At 43.0% G+C, this 22,825-nt stretch overlaps 1 protein-coding gene across 2 annotated transcripts in view; it reads left to right on the top strand.

Moving 5' to 3' along the window:
• The first annotated feature begins 7,519 nt into the window (after positions 1 to 7,519).
• APPL2 (adaptor protein, phosphotyrosine interacting with PH domain and leucine zipper 2) overlaps positions 7,520 to 22,825 on the top strand; it is a 38,199-nt gene continuing 22,893 nt past the window's right edge. The window contains exons 1-2 of one of the 2 annotated variants that reach the window (XM_082309358.1): positions 7,520 to 7,624; positions 12,614 to 12,712. In XM_082309358.1, coding sequence (XP_082165484.1) covers positions 7,571 to 7,624; positions 12,614 to 12,712 — 153 coding nt within the window. In that variant the 5' untranslated portion in view covers positions 7,520 to 7,570. The remainder of the gene's footprint in view (positions 7,625 to 12,613; positions 12,713 to 22,825) is intronic. The other variant, XM_082309359.1, reaches the window with a different exon arrangement.

Here is a 22,825-nt window from a genome sequence, read left to right as displayed (position 1 = left end):
AGCACTTAGGTTTATAGAGTATTTAAAGATAATGACTGTATGTGACCCTTGAACTAAATGTTCTGTTCTTAAAATGTGAAAGAAAAACAAAGATAAGTAATGTGTTACCATAAATGAATTTGAAAGAACTGGAAAACTATTTACTAATCCAGCCAACATTTATATGCCTGATTAATCTCCAGGAATTTGACAGGCTAAACACAGGTTTCTATGTTTGTAGGACTGAAGCCAGGTAGTCAAGTGCACAGGTAACATACGGCATTGTTACAGGTGTTACAGAACACCTGCCTGCATCACAGATCTCACGGTGCAAAGCAAAAGGGCAGGGCAGCTTCTCTGCTGCACGGCAAACTCTGGGGAAGTTGATGTGAGGTGCTCAAACAGTCACATAAGGTGGGGAGTTTACAGCCAGCAAGCTGCCCGCGGCCTGGTGAGATAATTCACCTTGCTTGTACCTTGCTTACGGTGGCCTTTATCCTGGGAAAAAAAACTGAGAAAGGTTTGCCAACTGGAAGAGTTATTTTGCTAACAGCGGCAGTCTGGCCCTGCTGCCAGCCTTCCTAGGGGCCATGCTCTGCAGCCTTCCTAGGGGTGTGCTCTTACCCATGTTGTAAGACCAGCACATCTCTGACAAGACTAAGAGCTACAATGCTATGAAAAGCAATAACAATACACGGTTTGCAACCTCCACTATAATCATTCAACTCTGTTCCCCTTGTACTCCTGACTGGCCCCCACAAAAGCAAGCCACCAGCAAGCCAGGGTGGCGATCCTGCCATCAGCAGCAATGCTGGATGGAGCGTCTCCGTGCACATGCTGCGCAATTCTGGCTTTCTGGCAAGCCCTGCATTTGCAACTGTAGGTCCAGTCATATGACAGGAAAGGGTTTCCAGTATTTGGCTTTCTCCAGACAGCAGAACTTCTAAGTGGCCGTCACAGGAAGAAAAATTGGAAACGTCTGATCTCGCGAAGCTGGAAGCATCTGAGCACTGTGGAGGAACACAGAGCTCAGTGAGATGGTTCCTGCTGAGCTAGACTGGGGGTGTCCAAACCTTCTGCCTGGGCAGCAATGCAGCAGTGTATTTTCCTGGTATGCCAGCACTTGCTTGTGTACGCGTGGTCGGTACGCTGCCTCGGCAGCCTGCCCGGAGGAGACACTCCCCTTCAGGAAACAGACTGCGGTATCAGTGCCCATTGGGGTGCTGCCTAGAGTTTCCTTATTGCTTTCTGTATCATCCTCTGGGTTTTCTGCTGTCTCTCTAAAAACACAAAATGACACCCTGTTGCATCACCACGTCCTGCTCTGCCTTTGCCTCGGGCAGCGCGGGCAGGCTCCGTTCGAGGGGGAAGCACCCAGGAGAGCCGTTTGGGGCCTCTGTCGTCTGCAGTAGCCTCAGTTACGGACCAGGACCCCCTCGTGCTGCACTATGTACGCAGAACAAAAAGAGCCCAAACAGCAAGCAGGAAGGCCAAAAGGGATATAATAATGCCAGCAGACTTTTGTGGACTTCTAATAGGCCTTAGGATATGTTCTGCTATAGATAAGCGTTCCGACCTTATCGTTCAGCTTTTCTAGCCTAAGCAGCCATAGAAAGATGCCAAGGGAAGGTGAATCAAAGGGAGTGATCAGAGTTAAGACAACATGAACTTTTCAGTTATGTTGTTCAGAAGGAAACACAGGAGTGCAGGGCCTGGTTGGTTCAGGTGATCTCATGACAAAAAAATTAGGTCAAAAGCTGGCTTTAGACACAGTGACAACATTAAGTGCATTTACTTCAGATATTTGTATTAATGTTGTATTTTAAAGACTATAAAAGAAGGGCTCTGAGTAAGTGTTGCCTCTGACACTAAATTGACAGTCCTACATGCAGATCGAACCTGCATTTGCAACATGGTATTCTGACCTCTGGTAACCTTTATACCTAACAGGTTACTTATTAGCATTTCATAAAGCAATTATATGCCAGGCATTAGATGTCTCTTATTTTAGTCTGCAGAATCATACCACATGCACATTTCTTTGACAAAGCACTTGTATTATTCTTTCTGTCACTTCTTGTATTTCACAGTACGATTTTTCACTACACCTCAGATACCCCCCAACTCCATTGGACCATCACCTCAAATAGGAGAAGTGGCTGCTATGTTAGGTAGCAACATACATTACAAAAGAACAGCTAAAAGGAGAAAGGAGCCTGTATGTTAGCATTTGCCCAAGCACTGCAAAAACTGTGGATGAAAGGTACTAATATTAGCTTAAAATATTTCAACACTTCTCCCTACCAACAAACCACCCATTCTCTGCTTGCTCCCGTTCCTTGCAAAGCAAAGGCAAACTGTTAAATCAGATGCCCTTCATCAGGCAGGCTCCCCCGTAAAGACAGAGTCGTGCCAACGCCGCCAGAGGCCACACACCGCAGGGCAGAGGCAGGCATGGGGGAAGTGGTGGCAATACCTCTAGCCGGCAGTGTCACCAGAGACTCCAGCTTTTGAAACCATATTCTTATTCTGGATCTGGATGGAGGCTGCTGCTGTACTTGGTTACATGTGGGAACCTAATTGTCCTTAAATTACATGAAATTAAAGATGGCAGTTACACCCTTCACCTTCAAAGAGATTTTAATTCGATCCATCCCACTAGCCAGTACATCTGTACATATCCATTCTGGCATATTACTAATGTGTTTAATGGAAATAAACAAAGCCATGTGTTTTACATTAAAACAAAGAGCATGAGATCTTGGTTACATGGCAATTAATAATTTCAATGGAATTTTATTTCAGCCTGGTATTATCTTGTGGGTCACACACAAAATCACAAGATACTCCTTCTCTATGTGTCCAAGAGTTCTCCTGTACATTAGATGCCCTATTATTACTTTAACCAGTAATTTATTCAGATTCTATTAAAAAAATTATTTTGGGATGCTTCTGGTAATGAGCATAGTGAGATTCTTTTTCAAATCTTTCACTTGTAAAGAATTCATTTGAAGTGATTTATTGCCACTATCATTTAATATACCCTTTATTTTTATGCAGGACAGTTGCACAACTTAGGGTAAATTATTACACCTCTAAAAGTAATTTGTAGGTCAAAGATTTCTTTGTCACCGAGTGCAAAGAAGAATATTAGACACTGTGTTAAATGCATAAATAGACTCAGCTGACTTTGCAAACATGTGACTAGCATGCTACTGCTCAGAAATTTCTTGTAAAGTATAAGGTATGAAGCCAAAAAGGAAGTATAACGCAATGTGTTCTTTAAAGTTATAATGGAACATATGAGAAAGAAAACACAATGCAATATGACTTACTCTGTAACTAGTCTAACCAGAAAAAATAATTATAGTCAGCACTCCATTAATTCTGGGTGGATTATCAAATTTGGAAATAAATTATGCTAAGGATGCACAACAGCTGCCTTGTTTCCAAACAGGCCAATTAAAGCTTATTAACTCCTGCACAGCACCATCCAGGTTCAGCACTGCTGCTTCCAGCCCCGAGCTGGCGCTGGGCGGTTCGGTGGAAAAGCACTTGGGCAAACCTGGAAGCACGGCACTGAGACCCCCAAGTCGCGCAGAAGGCACAGTGCCCAGCTGCCGTCTCACGCTGTGGTCCCTTCTGTCCCATGAGCAGAGGCAGTCTGGGGAGGACCACACTTGACTGGCTGGTTACCAAGGGCTATTCCTGACCAGCCTCAAACAGGAACAAGACTGTCACATGTAAAACCCCAAGTTCAGGTTTGAAGATGCACTAATTTCTGCGAAACCGCAGCAGTACTGGAAGATTTTACATCACGTTGCCAAGAGATTTATATAGCAGACAAACCTTGAGCTTACAGATCAATCCAAACTTTCTTCTTCTTTCCTTTAAAATTGTTCATTCTCTCAGCTATGCAATTTTTGGGCTACATTCAGGCTTTTGCTAGAAGGAAGCACCATCTTTTCTTAGAAACAGTACAATTAGTTCATGTAATGAATTGCCTCATACTCAATGCTCAATTATTTATTGATTTTATTTGATACTATTAATTCTTATTAGTTTTATAAGCAGTATGTATCAATTTCATTTTGGCCATTCCAGGGTTTTTACCTTAAGTTTTCACGTTCTAAGAGGCATTTATCTTAACATAATCAAGTCATTTGTAGGTTACAGAATATGCACATAAAAATTAATTGGACTGCTTACTGGAAGTGTTCTCCAGCTCAGTTCATACTGCCATGACAGGCTTTTTAAACATTCAGGTGATTGATTCTAGGTACTGTGCTGTTTCCCAATTCTCTTCCCATATGTACAACGTTCCCATTAAATTTGACTTTGAAGAACAGCTATGAGAGTGCTTTTCACTAGCAAGACTTTTTGTAGTAAGAGAGCATTGCACTCAATACCCAGATTTAGAAGACAGGAGCTGAAGTGTTGGTAGTCTGCTGCTAGCACTGCCCAGTGCAGTGAGCAGCTCCTGGGCCACACGACAAGATAAATGCCATGCCACTTCTCTTCCAGAAGGGGATAAAATACTGTGCAATGTAAAGCTACTGAGACAGCTCTGAGGAAGCTGGCTTGGGTACCATACGCAGCGCAGGTAGCGCAGAGTGCCCCAGAAGCATGCCGCCCGGCGCTGCAGCACTGCTGCCTGCACGGACACCCACGACACCCAGAGGTGGCGTCTTCTCGTGTCAAAGGCTGACATTCCCTACCCAAAGGTCTGCCTATATACAAAGGTACCTAATTTTTTTACAGTATCACGACTGTTGTATAAATAAATTGTTGAAATGTTTGGTGGTAGTACCACACGGGTTATTCTAATTATTTTAGGAACGTTATTTGGAGTTACCAAGACTGAAGAATAATTCTTGAGACCTAATAAAACTACGTGACTGGGAAATTAATTGCAATTATCAGTAATCCAAGGAAAAGGTAATTTCAATTATTAATAGGCAAGATTTTTTTTTAAATTCAAAACCACCTGGGAAGTGGTAGTGGGAAAGTTCAATAAAAATGTTTTGGTCACTATAAATAAGCAATCCACCAAGTTTGTAGCTGTGTAAGGAATGATGCAAAGAAGAATGACAGACGGTAAAAGCATCAGCCTTCAGTAGTTTCTGAAGTGCTTTTTGTTTTATTTAAATAAAACTTGTAGAACCTGTTCTGGAAATAGCCGTCCTCAAGTTTGGAGTGACAACAGGCTTCCACATTTGAACCTTAGACTAAACAAAGCTATCAAAAGGAACAAGATAAGACTTTAAAGGTTATACCTCTTGGGAGGGAAGACAATGTGAAATAAAAACACAAACCACACCAGTGTTTTCTTGGTGAAGGAAATACTTCAACCCAATGGGTAAGAGCTGTTGCTGAACTATTTCAAGACTAGAGAGGGAAAGGACAGAGTTGTAACAGAAGTATTTGGGAAACACTCAAAAATGCCCTGAAGCTACTTTAACAGATACAGAAAATCTGGTCTTCTCTTCCTCAGTGAATTTCAAATAATGTTTTCAAAATCTCTGAAGAAAGAAAAAGAAGACTTTAACACAGACTGACAAAATTGGCTCAGAAGTGGTCATAGATTCTTAAGTCTAATGCGTAACTAGTGCCTTACTGCATATTCTGTAGGCAAAAAATTATCTGACCTCCTTCCACCCTTCTAAAATTCTCTGAAACAACATTATTATGATAAAGCCATATCTATTTTTGTTTTCTCATTATGTAAATATATACTGTCATACTTGGTATTTTTGGTATTAGCTACTGATTTTTATTATGGTCTTTATTCAGGCAGGAAAAGTGGACTGAACGTGAGAACGCTGTTCTTACTCAAGTACTGGGAACAGGGAGTCCAGCTTCGGGACCAGTGGAGCAGAGTCATACCAAAGCAGGCTTGGCACATTGGGTTAAAGGTCCTATCATGAGCTTCAGAAGCAATACCAATCAATGTCAGACTCGCAGAAATATCTTGGCCAAAATTACAGGGTTCAATGATCATTTCTCATACATAATTAAAGCAAACAATCATCCAGCTGATCTGCAAAACCTTCCTAAGGCCACCTGCTTGTGTACAGTCTTTTAATCAGCAAAATAATCTTTATTAGCAATCACCTTTCTTGCCATATAAAATGTTCACTATTGTTTAAGAATGACAGAAGTGGAAAAATCCACTGGCATTTAGATGCAAAGAGCAGGCACCTACCATAAAGGCAAAGCAGGCTAATGCTAATGTTTGGAGTTCTTCTACAACTGAAGCTGCATTTTTTTAAAAATATTCTTCTTCTTTTAAAAGAGGGCAGCAACATGAGTTACCTAAAGACCGTGAAATTTCTTCTAAGATGATAACATCTTATCATTTTACAAGCAATATTTTTGTTTGCATATTCTGTTTAATTGACAGGACTGTTCCTAAACTCTTCAGAAATGTTTTTTTCTTAAATGGGATTTCGGTTTTGCCTATCAAGCACAGAGCAACTGATCTGCAGATCAGTAACTCTGGACTTTTCAAGAAACTGAGGCATCCAGAAGCAGTGGACACCCTTCAAAAACGTGAACATCATGAAATACTCATGGATCAAGCAAGACTCTGCTTACTTTGAAAGCATTAGCTTTGTTCAACTAAGCACCTGAATTAATGTCCAAATGCTGAAGTTATCCAACGCAATTGAGACAGCAGTGAGATGGCAACAGAAACATGGCTTTGTATACTACGGCCCGGTAAACGCATCCCTTCTAACGCCCCAAGTGCAGGGATATGGCTGAGTGGGGACTGACCTCCCTGGAGCACTCTGTGGTCCCCCAGTTTTCCTTGCAGAGCTGTCCATAAACAAGAACAAATGCAGATGCCACAAGTGAGGGCCACTCGTAAGCAGGCCTATCTTAGCCAGCAGCTGCACTGGCCCTAGAAAATGGCCGAGGCCCTGGGGTGCTTCTCTGAGCTACCCGGGGCTCCGGCAAGCTGCTGACCCTGCTGGCAGCCCCCAGCCCCGCGATGCCCTGAGGAGAGCCGGGACGCCCCGAGGACCACAGCTGGAGGTCCCCAAGCCCCACAAGCCTCGGCTGGAGCATGCCATCTTCCCCTCATTTCCATCACACCCACGCACCCTCCCAGCCCGGGAGATCTCCCTCAGCTGCGGGGGGATCCCATAGTCCCCGCTGCATCCCCTACTGCCCAGGGGATGGAGCCAAGAGCGGGGCTGCGGGAAGCCATTCCAGCCCCTGCTGCCCGCAGCTGGGGAGGAGGTGAGCGGCCGCCCTCCGTCTGGGGCCTCACCCCCACAGGCGAGGCCGCCGCGGCGCAGGCCAGGCCCGGGGAGTTAATGGCGGCAGGAAGCCGCCACCCCCCGCCTGCCGCCGGCCTCCCCGTGACTCGCTTCCTCCGGCGGACGGGAACTGGGAGGAGTGAGCGGCCCCGGGCTGCCGCCCCCACCGCGCCAGGGGAGCCAGCGCGCCGTGCCCCGCTGCCCGCGGAGAGCCGCGGCCGCCCCCGCGGGGAGGGACGCTGCCGAGCCCCGCCGCCGGGGCGTGCCAGCGGGCGTCCGCCGCCGCGCAGCCAGCTCCCTGCCCCTCACCGCGCCGCAGCGCCAACATGCCCGCCGTCGATAAACTCCTCCTGGAAGAGGCTTTGCAGGACAGCCCGCAGGTAACGGCCCGCTGCCAGGAGCGAAGCTGGGGCGGGGGGCGCAGCCGCGCCGCGGCCGCTGCCGGGGGAGAGCCCGGCCGCCCGCCGGTCTGACGCTGGCGGTGCCGGCGGGCAGCCCGCTGGGTCCGGCCGGGGCGGCGGGGGCTTGACACCTCGGGAGGGCCGGGGAGCAGCCGCCCCGCGGCGGGGAGAGGGGTGTCAGCAGGCGGTGCGGGAGGGCAGGGCGGCGGGGCGGCAGGGCGGGCTCCCGACGGGCGGAGAAGTGGGTCAGGGCGGCTCGGCCTGTCGGGGCCGTCGGGGAGCAGGGATGCTGTGAGGGGGTAAACGGCAGCCGTGTGGCGCCGGGGGAAGGCTTTGGCCTCCTGCGGGGCATCTGTCAGGGAAAAACAGGCTGTGTCTGCTCCGGGGGCCTCCCCGCGCGGGGGAGCAGGGTGTGAGGAGACCGAGGCACGGCGCCCTTTCTCCTCACCTCTCTCAGAGTAACCCCTCCTTTGGCTTTCCTCACGCTGTCCCATCGGGGTGTGCGCTGGCTGGCTGTAAGGGCTGTCCTGAAGAGGTGAGGTGTGTTGGGGAAGGACAGGTGGGCACGGCTTGGTGCCCTGGCTTCCTCCGAGGTCCCCGAGGGCAAGGGAGGCTGATGTGCTGTGAGTCACCTGGCCGCGGTGACAGCAGTGGGCTGAGGGAATGTCACTGCCAGCATGCCTGCTCCTCCTGCTCTGGCGAGGGATCCCAAGGGGCGCTAGTTCAGATACAGGGGCTTCCCATGAGGGTAGGTGTGGGGAGGTGGATCCCACCAAAGGTGACCTCCTTCTGAAAGAGTCTGAGAAACGAGGACAGGCGGTTGCTGCCCTTTCCTTCCCAGCCCCTGCAGGCAGGGGAGAACATGTGCTACCCCCAGCCCAGTGCAGCGCCCTGTGCCCCAGTGCTGGGAGCCACGATGCGACACAGCTGCAGAAGTGACCCCTGAGGACTGTGGAAACCCCACAGCAAACAACACGCCATGTCGTGATGTTTTCAGGGGGCAGAGAGGTGTGAGGCCTCGAGAGCTGGGAAAGGAGGATGGAAGGAGGGAAGTTTGGGTGGAAAAGAGAACTAAGGGGAAAGAGAAAGAGTGGAAATTTCACAGAGGAGTGGGGAAGGTGCACTTGAGGACAAAGCGTGGTTCAGACAGAGATACAACAGTAGTTGGTGAAGCAGGGAGAGAAGAAGGGAGGGCAGGGTGGATCGGCATGGATCCTCCTCCCAGGTAGCCCTGTGTTGTAATCCTAACTCATCTGCTGATGGATCAGAAGGAGGAATGAATAGGTAAGCTGTGGAGCAGACTGCTGAAAGGTGTCACGGAGTCTGTCATGAGACATTTTGAAGGAATGATTGGACATGCACCTGTCAGGACTTAATGAGTCTCAGGGCTCATCCTGATCACCTCTTCTTATCCCATTTTGCTGTGATTCCATGAAATCCCATCCTAATAAGAATGATTTTCATCATCTGTTTGATATGGTGTATGTGGAACCTCCATCCTTGGAGATTTTCAAAACTCGACTGGAAGAAGTGTTGAGTAACCTGACGTAATGTTAGAGTCAGCCCTTCCTTGAGCAGGGGTTTGGACAAGGTGACCTGCGGAGTTCCTTGCCAGCCTGAACTGTTCTATATTCCACAGTTTACCAGAATGTGCTAGATTTATTATGAGCAGTTATTAACGTTTTTAGTATTGACCTCCCCACTGCATTCTGGAGCTGAAGAACTTGACACGGATAAGCGAACTCATTTACCTCTTCAGTCAACACTTCTTCAATGATTAAAAATGTAACACTGACTGAAAGCAGCTGAACAGTGCACTGAATTGAATTTGGAGGTCTTCATCTTTCTTCTGACCTGAAATGAAGGCTGTTAACGTCGTCTTTGCGATTACTGGAATTACCAGGCTGTGCATAAACCCAAGTATTTGCAGGATGTTTTGGCTTTATTTGGTCATTACTTTTTGTTCAAGTCCTACAGCTTTGGGAGGGAGGGGCGTTGTTTAATTTTTATAATGGCCCAGTGTTGCTAAAAGCTATTTTTCATGCAAGGAAATGGGTTTTTTTTTTTCAGTCTTTTATATTTTTATTTTTTCTTGGGAAGAGCTTTAGATTCACAGTGCAACAGGGTCCCTCTGTGAGCTGGGTGCTACAAAATCAAAGCAAAAAGACAGTTTCTGTCCCACAGAATTTACAGCGTAGCAGCTTATGGGATCATTTACTCCTGCATAAAGTGACCTGATTCTCCTCTGCCCTGTGCAATCACTTACAGCAATGCAAAGGGATGGTAAAATGAGGCTGTAACCTCACTTTGTATAAACTGCGTGAAGTATGTAAATTACGTGCCAGACAGAAGAGAATTAGGCCAAAGTTATTTCTTCATCAGTTTTCTGAAACTTGATTTCTCTCTCCCCAGCCATATAGTACTTTTGTCTTGATTTGTCTCCAAGCACTGGCTGAAAAAGGCCATAAGAAATGTCTTAATTTTGAAGTGTTTGGCCACAAAACAGGAGAGAAATTTACGTAAGCGGTCATGTTAAAACCAAGGGAAATACGTACATAAAAGTAGAAATTTTTTTTTTCCTATGTTTCCAGAAGCCAAGATAATGGTGCTATTAATGAAGCCTCCTAACTGTTAACTTAATATTTGGATTACTGATATATTTCAGCAGCATTAGCTGCTATTCCAGAATTTGTCAAAACAGTAACAATGAAAATATACACATGCTGGTATTTTGTTGCCGTGATTTAAAATGGTGTTCTTAAATATAAAAGGTTCCAAGAATAACTTCCAAACTTGCTTGAATCATTTATTGTTTATATTCTTTTTAACAATGTGTTAATAACTGAGGCCAAGACTTTCAGAAATTATTTCCCAGAGCTGTTCTACCTGAACCCATATTTAGACATCTGAAAAACTGAACCTGCAAAAATTCAGTAAGATTTAGGAATGTAGCTGACATTCCTGTGTTTGGAAACCTTTTCCAGCATGCAGAAATGTGTGATTTGTAGCCTATTTCAGGCAATTTCTTTATAATTTCTTGGTCTTGGCTTGAGATTTGTCTTGATAAACATTGTGTCAAGTATTATCATTTTTGCCTTCCCTAGATATATTTTTTAACCATCTTCATACCCTGTGCATTTCATGTGCTGTTGTAACACAAAAGAAGGAAGATGAGCACTGTATAGCTAGAAGGTAGTTTGTTGACATTAGTTCTGCTTGTTTTAATGCATCACTGAGGATAAAACATTTAAACCCAGATATTTTTGAAAAGCAGTATGTTTTCAATTACTGAAATAATAGCTTAGTGTGGAAAACTCTCAAAATCATGCCACTGTCCTTGTAGGGAAGTTCTGCACAAAGATCCTTTGTAAGTTTGGGTTCTCGGTATCCATTTCATTGACTTGACCTTCTTGCCATTCTTTGGTTTTTATGTTCTCTTTATTTGAAAACAGTGTGTTGTATTACGTATCTCCTTAACATGCTAAGATCTCAAACTAGTTTCCCAAATGCATTGAGTGCCAGCGTCTCTAAGGTAGGAAGTATTGTAGCAGCTTAGCACATTAGCAGACTGAAATGTTGAGAGCTTTATTGTTACTCAAAGTATGGAAGTACTCCCGTGCAATGTCTAGAGCAGAACCCGAGGACTGACTCCCAAGTCATGTACTTTAACTGCTAAGCAACACTAATTTCTGGCTTAGGTACTTCTCGGCAGAGATGAAATGATAGTTCATCTTACGCCAGGGTTCTTGAAGGATGCTGATTTTGAGTTTTTCGGGACAAACATAAAGTCTGGGCAGAGAGTTTTGCAGAGAAGAATAAATGCCTTGGGGAAGTACATGTGCCTTCTGTTAAAACAGCGGAACAACTTAAAACTATCTTAAAGCTTTGAAATAAATTTCCTAGATTTGAACCTCAATAATTCAGGTACCTTAGAGATTTCTGTAATATGAGGATAGATAAAGCACTTGCTCTGTTACAGGACTATGAAAGGATTATGGAAGTACTGGAGTTTATGCGTGCCCCTCATGTAAGCAGATGAAACAAATTAATGTCATATAAATTAGCTGTACAGATGGCAAGACATTGCTAGTTAGCATCAAATAGATTGGATTTACCAGAGTTAAGAGTCAGGACGGATCATGACTTTGTTAAAGGGACAGCCCTTCCCTCTTTCATTATTGTCTTGATCTAGCAAATTCTGGAGCTCGGCATTATACTGAGATATCTTTGTTTCCCATCTCAGGAGCTGCGTCAGCAACATAATTCTTTGTTCCTGATGATTCCACCAAAACAAACCAAAGGAATTCGTGTCTTTAAGATAACACGAGTCATTACGCTCTTTTTTCCGCCCATTTGCTGACAAGGATGAGCTAGCAGAATGGAGAAAGTACAGGGTATCTCTCAGTGGGTGTATACTTCTCCGCCTGTTGTTGTAGATGAACACTCAGTTGTTTGGTCCCATTACGTCAGCTAGCTTTGGCAGTGGCCCTTTAAGAGTTGCTCAAGACAGTTGAGAGTGAATAATACTCTGTAAATTATCTCATGGAAAGGGGTGCTTTTAATGTAGTCTGACATTAGAGAAGTAAAGTGAGCAAGCAGTGGTGTTTGACGCAGAGTCCTTAACGTGGTTTGGATTACTGTAGTCAGCCGGCAGATATTCAGGATTTTTTACATTCCTGATTATATTGGAAGAAATGTCTATTAGTTAGAGCAAGAGACTGGGAGTCAGGATTTGGCCACAGCATTTTATCACTTTGCTTCCTTAAGCCTCAGTTTACCTATCCATAATAGAAGGACCATTTTCTACATGTTTTGAGATTCTGAATAAACAGAGTCATGCAAAGCCAAAGGCTTATTATTTCTGAAATGATTTGTATTTTTTGCTACCATCTATTTACAGTCATTTATGAATCTTCTTAATATTTTCACTTGGGACTAAAATCATTTGCTTTTTTTCTTTTATTGAAGACTCGGTCTTTGCTCAGTGTATTTGAAGAAGATGCAGGAACCCTTACTGAATATACAAACCAGTTGCTTCAGGCAATGCAACGAGTCTATGGTGCTCAGGTAACTTTTCATTTGTGTTTCTTTTGTTCAATGTGCAGTAGAAGATAAATTGCTATTATGATGCTGTTATTTACATGAAAGTTGCCAAGTACCTGCACCTCTTGTGGTTTAAGAGGAATTGTGGGTGTTTTGCATCTGATATCTCGGCTCCTTCCTGCCTTGATGTTCAGAGAAGTCATACGCATGAAAAAAACCTTACCTGATTTGTCTATCTCCAAACAATTAATAAAAGAAAAATCGTGGTATGTCCTTGCTTTATGGTACATTGGAAGGCCAGCCTTGACAAAACCGCTTGCCTAAACGTAGACACAATACACAGATAGGTATTCACACTGACTTTTTAGGCATCTTAGATGCTGAGATTCACCATTTGGAAGGAACTGTCTATGTCCATTGATTACAGAGAGAATGTACGCTTTGAGTTGCACTGAAGCTGAGTACCTAAAGTAGTCAGTGTGAGAAATACGGGAGCGGGAGCAGAGAAAAAATAACCCTTTCTAAACACTTTCATGATCTAGATGACTAAATCCCTTTGAAAGTAAAAATTGTAAGGTAAATCATATCCAGTGCTTTGGAAAATATTATTATAAATCTGACTGATTTTCAGTGAAGCTAGGATTCCCATGTGCATAAAACTAGATATTTCAAAATACCATATCTAGGTCTTTAAAGACATACACAGTATCTCATGGAATGTTTGCAAGTATTTATGTAGGTTACATACCGGAGTTCCTTAGAAACAACAGCTTTTCTATTCTTAAATGAGTAAATCAGAGGACACAGAGAGATGAGGAGAATGGGGGTATTTTGAATTTACTGGAAGACTGAGTGCCTGATTCTCATGTTATCAGGAATCAGTTCAGCTATAAAACTACTGCAAGTGTATGTCCATTTGGTGGGGTTGCTCTTTTGGGTGACAGATAGTGTGACTTGGAAGAAAGAGCCGTCTGCCAAGGATCTAGCTACCTATATGTGGAAGATCCAGCTTTGAAGAGCTTCAGAGTCTTCATGTCCTGGATCCTGTGCAAATGCAGAGCAATCGGAGCCTTAGAGCACAGCTCAGATACTTAGAAAACAATGCAGCACATAGCCAGGGGCTGGAGAGGTGACATGAAATCAGCACTGAAAGTCAGTGATGGGCGTTTTGGCAGCGTCACTGAGCTTTAAGAGTAGCAAGTGTGGGCACGTGGGATGGTAGAAATCTGAGACCAAAGAGCAGGTAGGATTGAAATAGGTGAAAGAAGGAAATCAGAGGATAAATATGGCTTGATTATTAAGTGTCCAGCTTGTGGACTACATGTCCCTTTGCCTGGCTGATGCCTTTTTAGGATGGCATTTTAGGAAGCAATTACTCTGGCCTGTGATTCATGAAAAAATGCTTTGTCTGCTTTTGTTTGCCTGTTCCTTTCCATCTCAGTTTTTAGCCTTCTCCATTTCTGTTGCCCCACAGTTATGACATTTCCTCTTTCTTCTCACTGTCTCAGCGCATTTACCCATCTGTACTTTGCAGTACAACTGAGTCTACTTCATTTTCCCAGCACTTCTTGGCCACTTTCTTCCTGTACATTTCCTGCTTTAGTTTGATCTAAATATTCAGTCACTTGTGAATATTGGATATGTTCCTTGAAATACCTCATCAGATGTTTGATGCCATTTTGAGATGGCAGGTGCATAGCAGTTTAAAGTCAAGCCTTGTAAGGATGTGGAGGAGGGCACCCTACACTACCATTGACTTAGGAAAATTCAGGTTTAGTGGCCAGTGTTAGGGACTTTACCAAGGTCATTGGCTCAACAGTTAGTGTTCTTAGTGTTGCTCCTTCTGCCATTTAATTTCTTGGGAATCACTGTGTGTTGTGACTTCAGTTTGGGTTTGTGTTCTTGGGATCCAGTAGTGGCAAAAAAAATGACATTGCAGTAACAAGAAAGCATAAGTAGATCATATTAATTATGTAAGTGGAAAAAAAAACCAAAACTTTTTGTGGTTTTTATTCTATATACGCTTTAAAAAGTCTTGCTATTTTTGCCTGAGACCTAAACGAACACACTAAAATTGGGGCAGAATTCTGTTTTTTAAATAAAAATCAATGGAAATTATGAATTCAGCTATATATGGTGGTTAATTCCCAAGAGAATGTTAGTGTTTTATAGGCTAACATTGATTTCTGACTAGTTTTACTGAGCTTTGCAAATGTCAGTGTATCCTTTCAAGGAACTGCTCCTGAATATTTCAAAGGAAGACATGCTTTCTGACTGAACTCACCCTTAGTTTTTGAGAGGCATATTGCAAAACTTCATGATTGCAGTTGCCATAGAAAGAGAAGTGTAATGCTGAATTGCTCACTAAACGTGAATGAACAGTTAAGAAAAATCTGTGTGTAATATTTCTTTGCTGCCTAATCACAACTTGAGAGAAAATCAACTTTTGCTGATGCGTTGTTAGGAGACACATTGTCTGGGCCTCACTAGTGGCATACTAGGAAGTGCTACCAACACTTTTCATTTTGAAAGGGAATGAGATTTAGTACAGTGTAAAATTGAGAGTAGTGAGAAGCCAGGTTCTGAATTTGCCTTTTTATTTTCCTGACTTAAATTTTGTCTTTGCAAAGTCGTTGTCATCCCCTGCTCTGATTTCCTTCTCTGTAAAGTAGGAATTACAGTTACTGACCTACTTTGAAGCAATGACACAAGTTCTGTTTGCACAGCCATAAAAATGGCTGGAATCACAGTCAGGGCAGTCAGACAAAACGGCAGTGGGTTGTACCAGTCCACAGTATTGAAAAATGAGAGTTTATGCCCCTTCAAAACAGTTAGGACAGTTTTAAAAATGTAAATCTTGTTTTCTTCCTAACTACATTCTGAACTTTATAATTTCCGAGGTGTGTCTCAGCCATATTTTCAAGATTTTCTGGAGAAGTTTACTAGAAGTTTGGTGTTTCTTCTGATGAAAACTCAGATTTTCATGTAATTGAAACCACTGTAGGTTGTGATCAAATAACTATAGTTGATGGTTCTGAATGGATGTAATGCAAAGTCTCAGGGGAGTAGCAATTAGTCCCAACTGCAAGCTGTTAATTATCCATGTGGATATATGCATATATTTGTCCCAAAACACTCCTTTGTGTGCAGAGCAGCAGTAAGTTTGTAAATTGACAGCTCAAGCTGCTCTAAACACTTGGATCAGTGCATTTGAAAAGAATGTGAGAAAGATAGAAACATTTGCCCGTGTTTTTTTAAAACACTTAGAAAAGTAGGAATCTTTTTGAACACTCCTTTTTTTTCTCCCCTTAAGCTACAGATTTCTGCTAGGTGCTGGGTACTAAACTTTTCAGACTTATATGTATTTAAGCAGGACTTCATTTTGCATGCCTTTAGCTTTTCTAATGACAGTAGGGCAGTTGTTGGGATGAGGCCCATCCCAACGAATGCACCCAGTAAATGATGTTTGAAATGCCTTGAAACTGCTCTTGTCCCGAGAGTGGAAGGAGGGGTCTGCAGCATCCTGTCGCGGGATGGAGGCGTTGCAGGGTGTTGCAGTGGATACACTGCCTAGGCACGTGGAGCCACTTGATATGGAAGGGCCCATAACACTCGGCTGCAGCTGGGTGATGTATTGCTAGCAGATTGCCTTTGGGTGCAAGGCCTTCAATGCGTGACAAGCCCCTGGTTGCTGTGCAGGATCAGGACAGTGCTCTCACCTCTGTGGGCACCCACACCAGATGTGTATTTTGCACATGGAGTTCTTCAGTGAAAAAGAGACTGCGATGCTACAAGGCAGATGCAGTGTATGATGCCGTGAATAAGGAGAAGTCACAGGAACCAACTGTATGAGCCATGCTCGAGGAGTGAGGTTTGGTTGATCTGGCAAGCCCATGTGTGTAAATATAGTGAAGCGTTTTTATATTTCTTCATCAAATAAACCATATCCGTGTGAGTACATATTGTACTTCCTGCTGTAGTTCTCCCATCTGTGCTGTGGTACCCTGAGGTAGTTATCATGTTAGTGGTCGTCTTACAGAGGAAATCTTCCTTATAGAGTTGTTCTTGTAGTTCTTCCTCCTTGCAAGCAAGCCCTGATGATGCATCTGGCATTACTCCTGTCTGATTTCTGTGAATGTTGTGTTCATCATTCTGGACATTTTATTACCCGAGCAATATGTAATGCAGCAACCAGGGACTGTTAGAAAACTTCATTTACTTAAGTTGCGTGCTGAGGCTCTTGCAATGGTGTATGAGTAAGGTGTGCCCAGTTTACATTCCTGACTTCCCACTGCCATAGTAAATTGTTTTCAGAGCTTTACTGTCATCTCGAGTTCTTCATCATGCTACAGAAATGGCTCAGCTGTGATCTTCACTTGAAACAGAATGCCATTTAGAAACTCAGGAGACTATTGTGTCTCTACTGACTATTAGAAGGGATAAACAGTTAAGCAGGTTAGAGGAAAGTAAGATGCAGTTGTTTTGTCATTGGAAAGAGATTTTATCTCATTATTCCTGACAAATCTGTCTAGATACTAGGAGCAGTGATGGCAGAAAGGGAATAAAAAGAAACCCATGTTGCCTTTATCAATATATCCAGAGAGAGAGCAGCATGGGAATTGTGAAGTGTAATTCTGTTCAGCATCTGTGTCTCTGAGCAGTCGTCTTGTGATTCCAGAGTCACACGGGCAAAGCAGCAGCAACCTCTGGGGCTCACTGCTTTTTTATGTCCAGGCTGTTAAGGAAACTCTTGACAATTATGGAATAGTCTTGGGTTATATGTACCACATTACATGGTAACAGGACGGCTATTTTAGGTAGTGCTTTATACCAGTGTTATTTCTCTCCCCAAATTCATGACACCTCATGTCTGCATTTTTCAACAGTGCTGCTTGTTTCATTTTCCTATGTATTGACTTCACTAGGGTATCACTCAGTAGATAGGTGTCAAGCTCTCTAGGGCATGCATAGATTTTTGTATTTATTAATGTTGCATAGCTAACCCCAAGTGTTCAGAATTCTTAAATTAGTTCTTGCTAAATTAACAAGTAAGCACTGATGCAGTTTTTCTTTAGATTGCTGTCTTTTCATGTCTGAGGGAGCAATTGTGTTGCCTTTTCAAACCATAAGGCTTTTTTCCCAACACCTTTTGAAACAATAAACTTTAACTTAGTGTTTTGTAAACTTTCAGTTCCACATAGAGAAGGTTCAATAGAGTATTAAATAGGACAAACACTTGCAATAAATTGTTGTCAGCACTGACTTCTGTGAAACACCGTATACGTTATTGTTCCACCTTCATTGTCAGTTTGCATCATACACCTCTGCACTTCCTGAGGTATATTCACCATATGTTGCTAACAGATGTAAGCAGAGCATTATCATATGAGAACTAATGTATTTACAAAGCCATGGGAGTTGTTTTTAATACCGCCTATGAGGTTGGAGTTGTCACCATGCCTGGAAGCAGGTTAACATTGCACTAAGCAGGATCTGGAGATTTGAGTGCTACAAGGAGGCAGAAATGTATGGATGCACTGCTGATAGTAATTGTTTTGGAAGAAACTGATGAGTCTTTCCCTACTGAACTAACCATCCTACTGTAGCTGCTTTTGCTGTTTTACAGCAGAGTTTTGACTAGTGTCTTCTATGTTTTGAAGCCATTAGATGATCCTTTGCTGAACTGTTGACATTTGTGAGGACTGGATGCCACGCTGTGAATCAGCAGCAGGGCAAGCCATGTGTTAGCCTCATCTTGTAAAGTGCTGGGCAGCCTGAGCACCCTGGTGAGGCTTAGCTTCTCTCACCCTTGGCTTCATGTTTCCAAGCTATTTAATATGCAAACCTAAGCCTGTAGGACTGTAACATTTACTGGATTGCTGGAGAACTCTTATTTTGTAGGAAGATGACATGCACATGTAGACAGAGCTGCATAAAACTATTGTATCAAGACACAGTTCTTTCTGTGCTGTGTTTGGTTTTGAAGGTAAATCTGTTTGCTAGTTCTGAAAAGATGAGAAGGCTGCAACTGCCTCATGGACCTCCTCCTTCAACCACCTATCTGGTTTTTTTCCGTCATTTATAAGGCATTAAGCTTTCCCAGATGTAAGCCAAATTTTATTACATGTCATTCTGCACGTACAGGGTGCATGAATAAATACCTTTACCAGTATCTTGCTTGTTTACATGAAGAAGCCTTTGGCAGTTCTGTGTGCTGGTTACTTGAACACTTTTAAAAATGCCAGCTTTAGCTGGAGTAGGAAAGTAGCTTTGCAGAAAGCTTCATTATATTGGGATTGGAATTGGACATGCTGGAATAGCTCTCTGTCTTCAGAAGTTAATTTATAGCTCGACTTAATCCTTTACATGCCCTCAAATCTGGAGTCTGGAGATGACTGTCTATAGAAATATCTTCTGACTTCAATGTATTAGCCCTCAGAGTTTAATTTGGAAAAATACAAAAAGAGACCCTAAAAAGGGATGGGCTGTGTCACTGGTAAATGGTTAACAGCATGGAGATTTTATTACAAACGGGTTACAGAAAAATCATACTCTTCCAATGATATGAACAGCTTGGTAAATAAAGGTGATAATGAAGAAGGTGGAATCAACCCAGAAAAATCACATGCCTTTGCTCTGGCACTAGAATGTAAATAACAGTTGGACATTTTCTTACTGACTTATTTGAAGGCAGGGTGAGGTACTGAAATAACTTGAGAATTAAGCAATGTTTTTTAATCAGTTGTTTTTTTCATTTCTGGTAGATTAATGCTAGGTTCAAGACATCACTTCCATTTCCTTATCAATGTGAACTGGTGTTAGTGAACTTTATAAAAACCTTTTCCTAGGGCTAGCATGCCCTAGCATGCCAGCCAAGGTTAAAAAAGAAAAACAAGTCAGCACATCTGTAATAATAACTGATTGCTTGATACCTATTTGCGTACCATCCTTTCTTCTTTCCTTCTAGTATACTATTTTACGTTAATGCTGCAGTGATGTTTTCCCTGCTAAGTAAAATCATCTAATGAAAATGAATGTATTTGCGAGTATTTGCCCAGTACTGGTTAATTTTGCCTTCATTTAGAATACGTGGATTTCTGTTTAGGATTTTATTGGGTTTCTGCCTGATAACATCATCTCGTCAATAGCTCTGCCGCTCCAAAAGTGCTTGATGAATTCTGAAATGTCAAAGTAATGTGGGAGAAATGTGAGCAGGCAGTCAGGATTGTATAGTAGCTTTTCTTTTGCTGTGGCATGCTGAATTTTGGTCACTTCAGGATGGAAGAAGTGAATGTTGTTGTATTCCATGGGAAAATGTCTTGGAAATAGATTAAAACCTGTTAAAATAATTTGCCTGGATTTAGTGGATCTGTCAACTGAAGCAATGCAAGTAACTTAAGTCTTGAGACTGATTAGTACAGGGGAGGGCGGGGAGAGAAGGCTGATTAGGAAGAAATGGGAGGAGGATTAAATCAAACTTTCCCAGATTATTGTGCTTAGCAATGCAGTATTACCACTAGGTCAGCAGAGCACTTTGCCTGCTTCCTGTTCCTTATGTAATGTGGCTGTGTTTCAATTTGCTAGCTTAATTTGATTTGTTTACAACTGTTTGGGGGGGGAGGTGTTTGGCTGGGGGGGGAGGTGTTTGGCTGGGGGGGGGGGGGGGGGGTGTTTCGGTTTTGTTTGCTTGCTTGCTTGTTTGTTTTTTCCCTAGTGATATAATGAATGATTTTATACCCCTAATGGGAACAAAGTCTGGCAGAGGTTGGGAGGGAGGATGAAGGACCCTGGATTAACTCTTCCACATGGGCAGGGATTAACAAGTTTGTGGTGTTCTGACACAAAGAACCGAGCGTATAAATGGAAAAATGTGACCTTCTGGCATCAATGGGATATCAGTGATGTGTGAAACTGTTGTCCCAAAATCAGCTCAAAATTCCGAAGTAAATTTTTTGTCAGGCCCTTCCATCAATTTGTTCTGTAGCTGGAGTAGCATGCCATGAATGTCTGCTTGGGGTCTGTATGTGGCTGTTGTCACCTGATCATATACTTGATATGATGTTGTTAACTTACACCCTTTTAAGACCCTTAGGGTTTATGTATTCGCCCATTACCCTGTTACGTACCGGAGACTGCTCCTGGGGAGTGGTGATCACTGGAAGATGCTTCTTCCGCACACCTCTTTGCATTGCCCATCCTCAAACTGTCCCACACAGATGAGTAATGATGCTCTTTGTTACTCTTTGGATATTGGGTGAGGACATTGAGGATCTGGTAGTCTTTAAAAACCAGAGGTAGAAGCTTTGATGATGGCTAACGCAAAGGAATAGGATGCCTTTGGTGTCAGCCCATTATTCTGAAGCTTCTTTTAGTGTTAGCAAGTTTAAGCCAGAAGCATTTACTTTACAAATTCAGAACAGACTATACAGTTGCAGACTTTGCAGGAATAAGTGAACTGAAACAAAAAGGGAAAAAAAGAGGCATGTTTCTATCACTCAGTTTCTTCAAAAGATTTCTCTCAGCCTGACCCGACTGTACAACTGACAGATGGCATCACGGTTGCTATGTGAGGACTTAGTCTTCTTGCAGTTCTTACTCAGCTCTATCTTTGAGGTTGTGTTTATGAAAAAGATCCTAGGTTCTGAGAACCTCTGCTTCTTTTTGTAATCTTAAATTTATCTTTGGACTCCACCCACCCATCAGTCCACATAGAAGGAATCTCATCCTTCCTGTCATGAAGTCATTGCTTGCTAGCTCCCACTTTGAAGGTGGCAAAGTCTCTCAGGTGTTCTTACAGCCTGGGGGCAGATAGTTAAGGCTCATTCCTATCCTTGCCTGAGCCCTTAACAAGGTTTGTTAACTTACTATAAAGCACGACATCCTTTTCCATCCACTGGCTTAGGAAATACTTAAATGCCAAGTGTTTGTGTAAAGCTTTTTCATATTAAAAACTACACAGTCTGCATAACGAACCTGCAAACCTTATGTGAATCCTTGGCATTGTTATTGTATGAAAGTGTGATGTTCATTACTAGTTACTCTGAGACAAGAAACAAGAATAATCCATTACTGTGAGGTGAGAATAGTCACGGGGTGCACATGATCTGAGTTTGGACAGAGATTAACTCAGTTCTGAGCCCTTGTTTGCACCTTGGAAGGGCTCTGCTCTCCCATCTTCAGCTACATGTGAGTATTATAACCATAGTGTTTTAAGTTGGTCAGAATTAGCTCACCCACCTTTTTCTGCCATGTGTTCACACACAGCTGCTGTTACCTAGGCTGTGGCTATGTCTCTCTGTTCTTTCTGAGTGCTTGGGCATACTTAAGATTCTGGCTAAGAGTTTGGGCCTTGCTGTCCATATTAACCCTCCTTCCTGGCATGCCAAGGTGGTGCAGAAGCACCAGGCTGTAATGCAGTATGTCAGAGGTGGCGTCAGGCCAAACTAAAGGGTGTTTCAGAATCTCTGTCCCAGATAGTTGACTGTGCCATGCTCTGTGCGCTCAGGATGACAAGGGAGAACAAGAGAGCACACAAACTCTGTCCCAGTTTAATGGTTTTCTGTACCAGCCCCAGCATAAAGGGTGCTATTAAAGCAGTTCAGAGATTGCTCCGAGTTCTACAAACTTTCTATGACCTTATGTATTTGGAGAGAGGAATAGGTTATGTTAAGGTTTAAAATGAAATTAAATGAAAAGTGATTATTTTTCTGCATTACTGAGGAAGAGAAGGATCTGACAGGTTACGACTGATCCCAGTTCCCCCCTTCCCCTTTTTCTTTTATTCCAGTTTTAAGTCATTGTTAACAAATCAGGAACAGAGGAGTTGATATACTATTGTTAAGAATACATGGAGTAAAGACTGATATATCCAAATGCTTGTCTTTTTTTTCCAGCTGTCAAGCAAAATTATACAACCTCTCTATAAGTCTTGCTTTGCATAAGCTCATCTTAAGGATGTGTGTACTTTCATTGGCCAGTTTAGCCATGAGAATACAGAATTATGTGCTGTTTTGTACTCCCGTGTTGACTTAAAGCACTGAAATTACATCAGTATTTTCCCTGAGCATAAATGCATTATATAAAGGCACATCTACTGGTTCTCTTTATTGCTCTAGATTTTGGGGAAAGATGATTAAC

This window comes from Platalea leucorodia, assembly GCF_965183815.1.
Source record: "Platalea leucorodia genome assembly, chromosome: 4".
Taxonomy (NCBI): domain Eukaryota; kingdom Metazoa; phylum Chordata; class Aves; order Pelecaniformes; family Threskiornithidae; genus Platalea; species Platalea leucorodia.
The sequence above is the reverse complement of the archived record's forward strand: the minus strand, read 5'-3'. Positions and strand labels throughout refer to the sequence as shown.